The sequence below is a fragment of the Dendrobates tinctorius genome, unplaced genomic scaffold (genome assembly GCF_039654945.1).
Source record: "Dendrobates tinctorius isolate UK_male_01 unplaced genomic scaffold, ASM3965494v1 ptg000032l, whole genome shotgun sequence".
Lineage (NCBI taxonomy): Eukaryota > Metazoa > Chordata > Amphibia > Anura > Dendrobatidae > Dendrobates > Dendrobates tinctorius.
Window position 1 is genome coordinate 38,163,371 of NW_027361700.1, and position 13,282 is coordinate 38,176,652.

At 45.7% G+C, this 13,282-nt stretch overlaps 1 protein-coding gene across 1 annotated transcript in view; it reads right to left on the reverse strand.

Annotated features, from left to right (window-relative positions):
- Positions 1–13,282, reverse strand: part of PPP1R9B (protein phosphatase 1 regulatory subunit 9B) — a 72,888-nt gene that overhangs the window by 10,245 nt on the left and 49,361 nt on the right. Inside the window, exons 3-4 of the mRNA XM_073572788.1 lie at positions 5,512–5,632; positions 5,294–5,398 (exon numbers count right to left, since the gene is read on the reverse strand). Of these exons, the coding sequence (XP_073428889.1) occupies positions 5,294–5,398; positions 5,512–5,632 (226 nt within the window). The remainder of the gene's footprint in view (positions 1–5,293; positions 5,399–5,511; positions 5,633–13,282) is intronic.

Here is a 13,282-nt window from a genome sequence, read left to right on the forward strand (position 1 = left end):
AATCGAAAGATATCCAACAGTGCCGTTGATTCACAACTGGCAGCAACCAGTGGGATTCAGCTACACCCATTAACTTTTTGATGATGCCTGACCAGAAGTGATCTTCATGTTAGAATTGCAGTCAAAACTATTCCTTCAATATGAAAATAAGGCCAAGTGTTAGAATCTGCTCAGTTTGTGACTATCCGCCATTTTCTTGTAGTGTTCTGGCTGCTGGTCTTTTTCCCCTGGTGCTGGGTTTGCCTTTGATCAGGTGATTAATCTGCTCCTGTCTCCCATTCCTTGCTGGACAACAGTGGTAATCTGCTTGAAGTCTTGCTTGGAGCCTTGCTTTGCTTTCTGTGTGTTTAATTAGTGCAGTTCTGGGACCTCTGGCTCTGCTAGCCTTAGGCTATGTGCACACATAGCGGAACTCACTGCGAGAATTCCGGAATTCCATTCCGTGGGAAAATTGCATTTCAAATTCCCGTGATTTTCCCGTGGAAAAACTAGCGATTTGCAAGCGTAATTAGCTTGCAGAATGCTAGCGTTTCCCAAGTGATCTGTAGCATCGCTTGGAGAACTGATTGTTTGACGAACGTGACCAACCTGTCATAGTGTTTAACAAGTGTGACCAACTTTTTACTACTGATGCTGCCTATGCAGCATCAGTAGTAAAAGATAAAATGTAAAAAAGAATAAAAAAAATAAAAAATATTGCTATTCTCACCTTCCGGCGTCCCGCGCAGCCTTCCCGCCTCTCTCCACGCTCCTGGTCCCAGTAATCCTTTGCGCGAATGACCGCGAGAAGTCGTGCTCCCTCGAGATCGCGATGTCATCGCGGTCATTCTCGCAAAGAATTACTGGGACCGGGAGCGTGGAGAGAGGCGGGAAGGCTGCGCGGGACACCGGAAGGTGAGAATAACAATATTTTTTATTTTAATTCTATTTTTTACAGAGATATGGTACCCAAAGCCCGGAGGACAGTCTCCTCTCCTCCGGACCGTGGGTACCATCCGCAAATGTTCTGCTTACTTTTCGCATGGTGGGCACAGCCACACGCGGAAAGTAAGCAGAACAATGCATTCCTATGTGGGCGGAATCGCCGCGATTCCGCTAAATTAATGAGCATGCTGTTTTGTTTTTTTACCGCAAAGCGATTCCATCGCGCAAAAAACTGCAGCATTAGCACAGCATTGCGGAATCCCATAGGATTGCATGGGATGCTTATTTTTCACGTTTTCGCGGCAAAATCGAGCGTTTAAAACCACCGCGCGCCACTAAAACGCGAAAAAACCGCGACGTGTGAACTCAGCCCTAGTTTCTGATTTCAGTTTGTTTCTGCAGCCTTCTTTGAGTTTTCTGTTAGGGTGTGTGCACACGCTGCGGAATGCTCTGCGGACTAGTCCGCGCGGATTTAGTAAAATCCGCAGGTAAATCCGCAGGTCAGAAGACCAGCGGTTTATCTGCGGATTACCCTGCGGTTTTGCCCTGCGGTTTATCATCTCTACAATGGAGCAGATAGCAAACTGCAGCGGAATCCGCAGAAAGAATTGACATGTCATATCTTATTGCGGACTGAAAACCGCAGCAAAACCGCGCGGAAAAATCTGCACCGTCTGCACTGCGGTTTTCGTTTTCCATAGGTTATAATGCTACTGTACAACGCAGCAAAAACTGCTGCGGTTCTGCAGGGCCAAAACCGCTGCGGATCCACAGCAGAATCCGCAGCGTGTGTGCACACACCCTTAGGAGGTGACCTGTTTTTGTACCCAGTCCTTATCTCTTTCAGGGACCCCCTTTCCCCTATCTATAGGTCTTCGCTTGAGATTAGCCTAGGATCGTCGGTGGGTCTATTCACAAGGAATGGGTCGCCCACTCCATTGTAGGGCATCATCCTAGTCGCAGTGCAGGGTCAGTTTTTCCCCTCCTACCCTAATCCTGTGCTGCAGAACCGTAACACCAAGTAACTCAACTATGCACGAAACATAGGAACTGGGGTGCAGAAAACTGGCAGCAGTAGCAGCAGCTGCTCTGGACTGACAAGACAAAAATGCAAAATATATGGCTGTAACAGAAGACAGTTTGCAGAAGGACTGGAGAGTGGTACAATGAGTGTCTGCAGGCAACAGTGAAGCATGGATCCTTGCAGGTTTGGGGCTGCAATTGAACAAATGCGGGTGTCGATTTTGTCAGGATTAATGGTGTTCTCACTGCTGGGAAATACAGCAGATATTTATCCATCATACAATATCATCAGTGAGGTGTCTGACTCCAAACTTATTGTGCAGTAGGACAATGAGCCAAAACATACAGCAAATGTCATTAAGAACTATCTAGAGTAAGGAAGAGCAAAGAGTTGTTGAAGTGATGATATGGCCACCATAATGCCCTGATCTCAACATCATCAAGTCTGTTTAGGATTACATGAAGAGACAGAAGGATTTGCACATGTCTATATATACGCAGAAGATCTGTGCTGAGTTCTCCAAGATGTTTGGAAAACCTCCTTTAAAAACCTGTGTGCGAGTGTACAGTTGTGGCCAAAAGTATTGACACCCCTGCAATTTTGTCAGATAATACTCAGTTTCTTCCTGAAAATGATTGCAATCACAAATTCTTTGGTATTATTATCTTCATTTAATTTGTCTTAAATGAAAAAACAAAAAAAGAATGAAGCAAAAAGCAAAACATTTATCATTTCACACAACTCCAAAAATGGGCCAGACAAAAGTATTGGCACCCTCAGCCTAATACTTGGTTGCACAACCTTTAGCCAAAATAACTGCGACCAACCGCTTCCGGCAACCATCAATGAGTTTCTTACAATGCTCTGCTGGAATTTTAGACCATTCTTCTTTGGCAAACTGCTCCAGGTCCCTGATATTAGAAGGGTGCCTGTTATGAATGGGTCACCGAGGAGAAAAAAACAAAACAAGCTAAGTCACAGAAAACCAGAGAGGTTGGTAAATATGCAGATTGCAGATCCCTGATCCTAACCACACAACTAGCAGCAGCCGTGGAGCGTACCTACGATGGTCCTAGATGCTTCGTCACGGCCGGAGGACTAAATAAGCCTGAAGCAAGAAAAGGGGAAAACTAACTGCCCCAGAGCAGACCCCAAAGGAAAGACAGCCCCCACACATGTATTGATGGTGAAACAAGATGAAAGCACAAACACAGGCAGGAAAATAGGCTGAGCAAATGATGGGGCCCAAACTAACTAGAAAGGATAGGAAAGGAAAGACACTGTCTGCAATCTGCAAAAAACCCTACAAAAATAAAGTCCAACACTTCTGATAGCAAAATAAACCGTGAAGTCACTAGACTTCTCCCACTATATCAGCACTCTGAAATATTCTGAGACAGAGCAAAAAGAAGCCAATCTAATAAGGGACAAAAAGCAAATACAGATAAATAAGAGTGGAAATTTAGCGCAGCCCCTGCCGGGGCTGGCTGACCACACGAATAACTGAATAGACCAACAAAATCAAGTGTGAATATTAGCAGAAAAAAAACTTAGCTTTAGATGACTGGAACAGAGCTGAAAACCAAGACCTGACAAGCCAGAAGGAATCACCAGCACCAGAATAGAGTGTCGGCTGTCTTAAATCCAGTCTGAGATTCCTGAGGTCCAATCGTCAGCCTCATTATCAAGTGGCAGATCTCTACTGATTAAATCAGCCTCACTACCTCCTGTTACCATCAGAGGGAGCCTGGAAGGAGAACTCACAACTGGTGGACCAGAAAATGAACTCACAACAGGTGCCTTCTCCAAACTGCCATTTTTAGATCTCTCCACAGGTGTTCTATGGGATTCAGGTCTGGACTCATTGCTGGCCACCTTAGAAGTCTCCAGTGCTTTCTCTCAAACCATTTTCTAGTGCTTTTTGAAGTGTGTTTTGGGTCATTGTCCTGCTGGAAGACCCATGACCTCTGAGGGAGACCCAGCGTTCTCACACTGGGCCCTACATTATGCTGCAAAATTTGTTGGTAGTCTTCAGACTTCATAATACCATGCACACGGTCAAGCAGTCCAGTGCCAGAGGCAGCAAAGCAACCCCAAAACATCAGGGAACCTCCGCCATGTTTGACTGTAGGGACCGTGTTTTTTTCTTTGAATGCCTCTTTTTTCTCCTGTAAACTCTATGTTGATGCCTTTGCCCAAAAAGCTCTACTTTTGTCTCATCTGACCAGAGAACATTCTTCCAAAACGTTTTAGGCTTTTTCAGGTAAGTTTTGGCAAACTGCAGCCTGGCTTTTTTATGTCTCAGGGTAAAAAGTGGGGTCTTCCTGGGTCTCCTACCATACAGTCCCTTTTCATTCAGATGCCAACGGATAGTACGTGTTGACACTGTTGTACCCCCCGGACAGCAGGGCAGCTTGAACTTGTTTGGATGTTAGTCGAGGTTCTTTATCCAACATCCGCACAATCTTGCGTTGAAATCTCTTGTCAATTTTTCTTTTCCGTCCACATCTAGGGAGGTTAGCCACAGTGCCACGGGCTTTAAACTTCTTGATGAGACTGCGCATGGTAGACACAGGAACATTCAGGTCTTTGGAGATGGACTTGTAGCCTTGAGATTGCTCATGCTTCCTCACAATTTGGTTTCTCAAGTCCTCAGACAGTTCTTTAGTCTTCTTTCTTTTCTCCATGCTCAATGTGGTACACACAAGGACACAGGACAGAGGTTGAGTCAACTTTAATCCATGTCAGCTGGCTGCAAGTGTGATTTAGTTATTGCCAACACCTGTTAGGTGCCACAGGTAAGTTACAGGTGCTGTTAATTACACAAATTAGAGAAGCATCACATGATTTTTCGAACAGTGCCAATACTTTTGTCCACCCTCTTTTTTTATGTTTGGTGTGAAATTATATACAATTTGGCTTTAGGACAATTCTTTTTGTGTTTTTTCATTTAAGACAAATTAAATGAAGATAATAATACCAAAGAATTTGTGTTTGCAATAATTTTCAGGAAGAAACTGAGTATTATCTGGCAAAATTGCAGGGGTGTCAATACTTTTGGCCACAACTGTATATAGAAGAGTTATAGGAGAATTAATGGTTTGATACTATTTTGAAGGCAAAGAACGGTAACACCAAAGTTTTGATTTAGATTTATCTTTGATTCACTCACTTTGCATTTGAAAAATTGATAAAAAAAATCAACTATCAACCCTGCTATTTTTGCTGTTTTTGACAACATTCTTACTTTGCAGCAATTTTTTTTTTATTATTAATGGAATGGAGGTTGGTAGATGAGGCCTGAGATGCAAAGTTTGATTAGCACTGACACAGAGCATATCTTACCTCACACGTCCCTTGGTATTCCTCAGAACAGAAGCTGCAAAGGACTGTGTAACTCCAACTAAACTTGTCCCATCAACTTCTACTAAAAGGTCATTCACCTGGATCCTGTTGATGAAAATTTAGGGATTTTTTCATACAAAATGTCTCCTATCAACAAGAAAAATGGGCACATTACTTTCTAGATGACAGGACTATAGCAAGGAGATCCAAGACAATACCTTCCATCGCGGTGGGCTGCTCCGCCTTCAGTCACAGTCTTGACAAATATTCCAAGCTTTTCGAGACCCATGTCTGCTCCAGCCCCCATCCCAATAATACTGATTCCAAGACCCTCAGAGTCTGTAAAGGAAGATAAGACGAATAAGTTCAATGCAGCTACATCAGCACGACCAAGGGCTCCTTACCTAAAATTGAGCATTTCTATCCCTTTCAAATGTTTGGGCAGATCTGAGTGGAGCTTGCATAGTTTGGTGACATCAGATTACATAATGGATTTTACATTCATTCTACTAGGATCACCAAAGATTAGGCGATCACTGCACTTGGCAATCTCTGGTGCTCCCATATATGGTAGTGCAAATGATCAACCTCAGCTCCATTCAGACCGGACTCGACTTGGCCACGGTGGTCAGATCCCCAGCGATTTGAAAGTTGTTCCCTATCCCACGGATATAGGATAACTCTTAAACTTGAGAACACCCCTTTAATTCAGACATAAAATAGTTATTTCTTGTTATACTGTATTTAGTTCTTTCATTAGCAACTCATCTTCTGTCATCTCGATTACTGATTGCGCAAAGTGCAGCAGTTGAGTTGAGTTTGTCATCAGCTGCTGTGGTCTGCATAGGCAGCAACTGAGATGACAAAGTTCAGTTCATTATATTGAACAATGTAGTTTAAAAATTTTGTGCTACTATAGTATTTGGCGTCAGGGGCAACTATCCCTGTGGTCCCCCCCTCATACTATGCCACTGGTTCAAGCCAATAAAGATTGGTACAGTAGGTAAAAATGTTAGCTCAATACTCTCCTGTACAGATTTTGTACCTCGCTCATATTTAGATGGTAGTTAGGCATGTACCCCATAATTTACAGGCCCAATTTCAAAAGGTTTGAAGAAAAAAAAAAATCAAGACCAAAAGTTAAAGGTTGACTGTGGGTGAAGTACCGTAATTGGATGTTTGATTTACTTTAGTTCCTGATTGTCTTATTCATCTACTATATAATCTTCTAATTCTGTTTGTCTGTTTGTAATGGAAATCCCGCGTCGCTGATTGGTCGCGACCAATCAGTGACAGGTGCAGTCCGACCGCGAATTGTCGCGGAATTCGAACGACGCACGCCGCTGCTACCGTCGGTTGCCGCGGGTCATCTGCTGCACGGATTTGCCGCAATCAGCAATATTGGTGAGGAATTTAAAGGGGATCTGTCACCTCATTTTTACCCCATAAGCTGGGGCACCGCCATCAGGGGCTTATCTACAGCATTCTGTAATGCTGTAGATAAGCCCCCGATGAAACCTGAAAAATAAGAACAACATGTTAGATTATACTCACCGGGGGGCAGGGGCGGGTGCGGTGGGTGTCGCGGTCCGGCGCCTCCCATCTTCATACGATGATGTCCTCTTCCTTGCTTCTCCCTCGGCTCCTGCGCACGTGTACTTTATCTGCCCTGCTGAGGGCAGTGTAAAGAACTGCAGTACCGCAGACGCCGGGAAAGGTCAGAGAGGTTCAGCGCCTGCGCACTGCAGTACTCTGCTCTGCCCTCAACAGGGCAGATAAAGTACGCGTGCGAAGGAGCCGAGGGAGAAGCAAGGATGAGGACGTCATCGTATGAAGATGGGAGGCGCCGGACGGGATGGCGACACCCATTGGACCGGATCGAACGCCGGGGTGAGTATAATCTAACTATTTTTTCTTATCTTTCAGGTTACATCGGGGGCTTATGTACAGCATTACAGAATGCTGTAGATAAGCCCCTGATGGCTGTGGCTGCAGCTGGTAGGCCAAAAATGGGGTGACAGATCCCATTTAAATTCTGCGCCAATATCGCTGATTGCGGCAAATATTCTAGAATACCCGATGCGTTAGAATCGGGCCACCATCTAGTATATCTATAAATCCCTATAGATATCTTTGAACCAAAAACATACCGTAAGTAAGCAAACAGCACCCCCTAAATCTGCAGGTAATATGTTAGAGTTATAAAGTATATACACCATATATCTCCAGATATCCCCTTTACATGTTTCTATTTCTGTCCTGATGGGTTTTTTTATATATATCTAATCAGTATGTGTAGGTTAGTGCCGTAGGATAGGGAGAGGTGTCCACAGTCCCGTTCTCACTTTCCCCATGCAGCCCTCTTACTCATCCCTGGGAGCATCGTGTCACCGTCAGCACATGCTATCCGTTGTCTCAACGCCGACACATAATGGAGGTTTGCTCACATTCATTATAGCTCCGATTCATTGACTTTTAGTAGAAGGAATGATGCATATAGAAGAGAGTGACTAATCTTACAAGCTGCATGGCAGGTCTTGTGTCAGTTATTTAGGTGGTTCTCACCTTGGAGATATGGGAGATGACACACTGATCGTGGAGGCATCAATTGTTCTTGACTGACATTGAAAAATATTACATTCAGACTTTCCTTGATAAGGCTGGTAACAGGGAACAATAGATTGTACTCAGCTGCATAGCATGATTTTAGGTTTAAGGTGGCCACGCATATAAGATGGTTGTCAACTCAATGGGGTAATTTAAAGCTTGTGGGTCCCAATGTAAAATCTCCAATGCAGCCATCGATTATCATCGTTTTTTTACTAGTATTCAGGGGCAAAATGACCGCAGTTGCAGAAGCCACAACTGCACTAGGGTCCGCGTGGGTGGAAGCTCGCCAACGCCAGCAGAAACTTCAACTGGATGTGTGTCCTTGGACCCGTTGGGTCCGTGAGCAGCAATACAAACAGCCGGCCAATCAGAAGCCAGCAGCTGACACTAGTGTGCACGTGACTGGGGGCGAATGGCAGTGATGTCATGCGCTCTCGTCGTTGCATGCTGAAGTCAGCTGCCGGCTTCAGAAGAGGACGTTGCATGGTGGGGGAGCGGAGGAAAGTGATTCTTTTTTTAAATCAGTGAGCACACTGTGGGCATACTACTACATGGATGAGTACGGGCTGCGTACTATACTATATGGAGGACTATGGGCAGTGCATTATTTATTGAGGACTGGACTACTGAGGGTGCATTATATTAAGTGGAGGACTTTGGTGTGCATTATACTATATGAAATACTATGGGGTGCATTATACTATACAGTATGGAGGACTATGGGGATGCATTATACTATACAAAGGACTACGGAAGGTGCATTATACTGTATGGAGGACTATGGGGGTGCATTATACTATATGGAGGGCTATGGGGGTGCATTATATTTTAGAGAGGTCTATGGGCTGTGTGTAATACTATATGGAGGACTATGAAGAGTGCATTATACTTCCTCTATAGGGTACCATGACTTTTATATACGCCTCTGTTAAGTATATTGGTTTATTCTTTTCTATACATTAAAGAACAGCAGCAGAACAAGGGACATATGCCACATAGGGCACCGAATAAGGGACATATACCAGGATGGGGTATATATATCAGGCTGAGGCACAGAATAAGGGACATATACCAGGACAGGGGATACATATCAGGATGGGGCCCAGAACAAGGGACATATACCAGAATGGGGGATATATATACCAGGATGAGGACCAAACATACCAGGATGGAGCATAGAGTTTGCTAAAAAACACATGAAGGACTCCCAGACTATGAGAAATAAGATTCTCTGGTCTGATGAGATGAAGATAGAACTTTTTGGTGATAATTCTAAGCGGTATGTGTGGAGAAAACCAGGCACTGCTCATCAACTGCCAGTATAATCCCAAAAGTGAAACATGGTGGTGGCAGCATCATGCTATGGGGATGTTTTTCAGCTGCAGGGACAGGACGACTGGTTGCAATTGAAGGAAACATGAATGCGGACAAGTACAGAGATATCCTGGATGAAAACCTCTTCCACAGTGCTCTGGACCTCAGACTTGGCCGAAGGCTCACCTTCCAACAAGACACTGACCCTAAGCACACAGCTAAAATACCAAAGGAGTGGCTTCAGAACAACTCTGTGACCATTCTTGACTGGCCCAGCCAGAGCTCTGACGTAAACCCAGTTGAGCAACCTCAAGGAAATGAAGAGGATCTGTAAGGAAAAATGGTAGAGGATCCCCAAATCCACGTGTGAAAAACTTGTTGCATCATTCCCAAGAAGACTCATGGCTGTACTAGCTCAAAAGGGTGCTTCTACTAATTACTGAGCAAAGGGTCTGAATACTTATGACCATGTGATATTTCAGTTTTTCTTTTTTAATACATTTGCAAAAATTTCTACATTTCTGTTTTTTTTCTGTCAAGATGGGGTGCAGCGTGTACATTAATGAGAAAAAAAATGAACTTTTTTTAATTTACCAAATGGCTGCAATGAAACAAAGAGTGAAAAAAATTAAATGGGTCTGAATACTTTCTGTACCCACTGTGTGTGTGTATATATATATGTATATATATATATGATGTACAAGGTAATGTAAGGGTTTCCAGCCTCATACACCTTCAGCACCGTTCATCTCTGGAAAGAACGAAAGAGCAGACAAAATATAAGTGTCCTACAATATATAAAGATGGAATTGGGTAGCATGACCACCATGCTCCAGCTTTTGGCCACTTTACTTTAACAAATATTTTGCGGACATTTACTAATATACAACATATAAGTATTATTACCCAGGATTAGTGATGAGCGAGTGTGCTCGTTACTCGAGTTATCCGAGCATGCTCGAGTCTCATCCAAGTACTGATGGTGCTCGGATGCGATGCTCGGATCCCTGCCCCGCACATTGAGTGGCTTTAATACAGCCAATAAATATGGCTACAGCTTAAACGTGTACGGCAGGCAATCCCTGCATCTTTCTTTAAGCCACTCAACATGCGGGGCAAGGATTTGAGTATCGCACATCGCATCCGAGCACCAGCAATACTCGGTTGAGACTCGAGCATGCTCAGATAACTCAAGCAACGAGCACACTCGCTCATCACTAGTTGCTACCTCATAAGGGGGAACAATGTGAAACAATAAAAATATATATTATCACAACTATGCTTTTGGCTGCCTAACACCTTTCTTCGGCATACAACATAGTGATGGCTGTAGCACCGGCACGCAGGTGAGCAATGTCAGTGAGTCACTAGCACAGCCCACGGCTGTTATTCCCTGCATTCAGTTGTATTTATGCCTTTCAGACGTGAGTGTAAATGAAAATATGAATACTGGTAATGCATGGACATAGGACCACTAATGAGCTCCCTGTGAGGGTACAGTATGGGGGACAGTATGCAAAGACGGAAAAAGTATGAGAGCACAATGTGGAGAGGGCGCTTTGCAGACATAGTGTAAGGAGGGAGCACCGTATGAAGAGGATGAACAGTGTGGAGAGGGGGCAAAATGGCTGAGGGACACTGTGAAGGTTGGGACATTGTTGGGGAAACAGTTTAGAAATATTGACAGCGTGAGAGGAAATAGTGACAAGGAGACAGTGTATAATCCATAGTTCATAAGAGAGGACGGTGTGGTGCTTATAGTTCACAAGGGACGACAGTGTGTTGGCTATAACTCATAATAGCAGATAGTTTGTCTTTTATAGTTTACTAGCTGAAGAGTTTATAGTTAATAGTTTATAGTTAATAGTTTACTAGCTGAAGAGCCTGGCGCTGCCCAGGCATAGTAACTAACTACGGTTAGTTATAACAAATTATAATGATTATATCTATATATAAAGCGGCGTGTAGAGCCCCGCCCACTCCGCATAGCCACATTCACTATAATATCCCACATCATCCCGTCAGCCAGAGCTACCGGACTACTACCCATAATATTGTGGCGCCCCTGAGGCTCGGTCGCCACAGAGGTACTGCACCTTCTCCTAAGGTGTAGTGCCCCACCATCCAGGTAAGGTGGGAACTCCTTTCCACGCTCCAACAACCGCACCCCACACACACACAGGGTAGTTCTGCACAGCCACAAGCGGCTCTGTACTTAGAAAGTAGCACCTTTGGTGGTTTAGACTGGGAAGGTTTAGAATTATAGGTCAGTCCGTCTGGAGTCAGATAGAAGGTCGGCGGAGTAGTAGGACACTCCGGGAGGAGTGAGGATCCCTGGAAGAAGGGATGGAGGAAGGAGTGCTGCAGCTGCCTCAGTGACCTGAGCCAGCTGGCACAGGAAAGGAGAAAGACGTAGAACTGTAACCTAAGTTTCCATAAGAAAGAGTGAGGAAGTAACGAAGAAGTAGAGAACAGAGATGAGACGTGAGTTGGAAGAGGAACCCTGCCTATAGGTTCTCAGCGCAAGGCCGGGGCCCGATCCCCGAGGTTGTATGGACACTTATGGTTCTGCAGCAGACACCGGTGGAGTAGTTGGCTGTAAATGCACTACTCCCATCTAAGACTTGGGGCACAACAGCATCTGTATAGAGAGCTGGGACTCAGGAGAAGGGAGTCCCCGAAGCAGGCTACAGCTGTCTGCCATACGAGTAGAGAACACAGGAACATCTGTAAGGAGGAACTCCTGCGTAACTTAGTGCTAGGAGATCTTCACACTTAAAGGCGCAATAGAGGAGACGTTCAGAAAGGTACATGTTGGCGGAGTGTTGGAGAGGAGCTTTCCATCTTGCCTGGGGGTTGACTGAGTCCCTGACCCGGAGGACACAGCACGGAGGCAGGCACCTGTGTGCCCTACTGACTGTGAGTAAAGCGTTGGAACTACTGTGGTAGGGGGCCGGGCTAGGGGGGTGGACCACTGCTTACCAGACGAGGCAAAGACGAGACGGAGACAGCTTCCACTTGTAACAGTTCCGGATTTATTTTTCGTCCTGACGACCACCAAACACGCACCGCGGCTTCTTTACACCACTGTATCGCCAGGCCCGGGTACCTATTCTTCAGCTCCAGTCGCAGTAACGCACTTCGCGGATCTTTCACTGGTGGCTGTCCTAGACCAATCTACCCCCCAGTGCTTCACCTGCCCGAGGTCGTCTTCCAATCGGTACCCCCGGGGCCTCGTCTGTCTTGCGGTACGTCGAGTCAGGGTCTCCCCCTGGCTGCCTCTTCTCCTTGCCTGTCCTGCAGCCCGTCGGGTCAGGGCCACCCCCTGACTGTCTCTCCTTTGTACGTCCCCCTGGCCGAGCTCTTCTCACTTTCTCCGTCTTCTCCTGAGCTCCTCCCCTGGAGCCCTGCCTTCTTCTATTTATCCCCTCTCTCACAGGGGAATTTCCCACCCGGGCTCCTATCTCCCCGCCCCCCATGACTAAGCGGATTCCTAAGCCCTAAGCTGATGTTAAGTCCTGTACTACTCTCCCCTGCCATCTTGTGGTCATTTCACGGTACTGCACTCCCTTTTCTGTCTTTCCCTGCTGTTACCTTTCTAACCTGTCAATCTGTGTCACTAGTGCACAAACCGTCCCCTCCTTCTACCAGTCACGTCTGTCCGTCAAGTCACCTTCCCCCACCCTTTGTCCATTGTCGTCCCGACAATCGCACTCCCTACCTACGTCGTTCTGAAGCTTGTCCACAGTCTGTTGTCGGACCGGTCGTTGGGCCACACCCGCCACGGGGACCAAACTAAACCAGGAGCAGCATGCTCCGAGCAGCCTACTGCTACCCGCCAGCGCGCACGCCACGTGACAACTTCTTTCGGGTTGGCGAGGTCCACCCGGACTACTCTACGGCATGTACACCTCCCACTGCTCTCCCCTTCCACTACCTTCAACCATTTCTTCCTATTTGGGGTGTCTGTGGTGTCGGGGATCTGACTTGGGACCACTGTCTGGTTCGATATCTCTCATCTCCTCTTCCTTCATTAAAAGAGTCATGGTCGTCGTCTTCGTCACA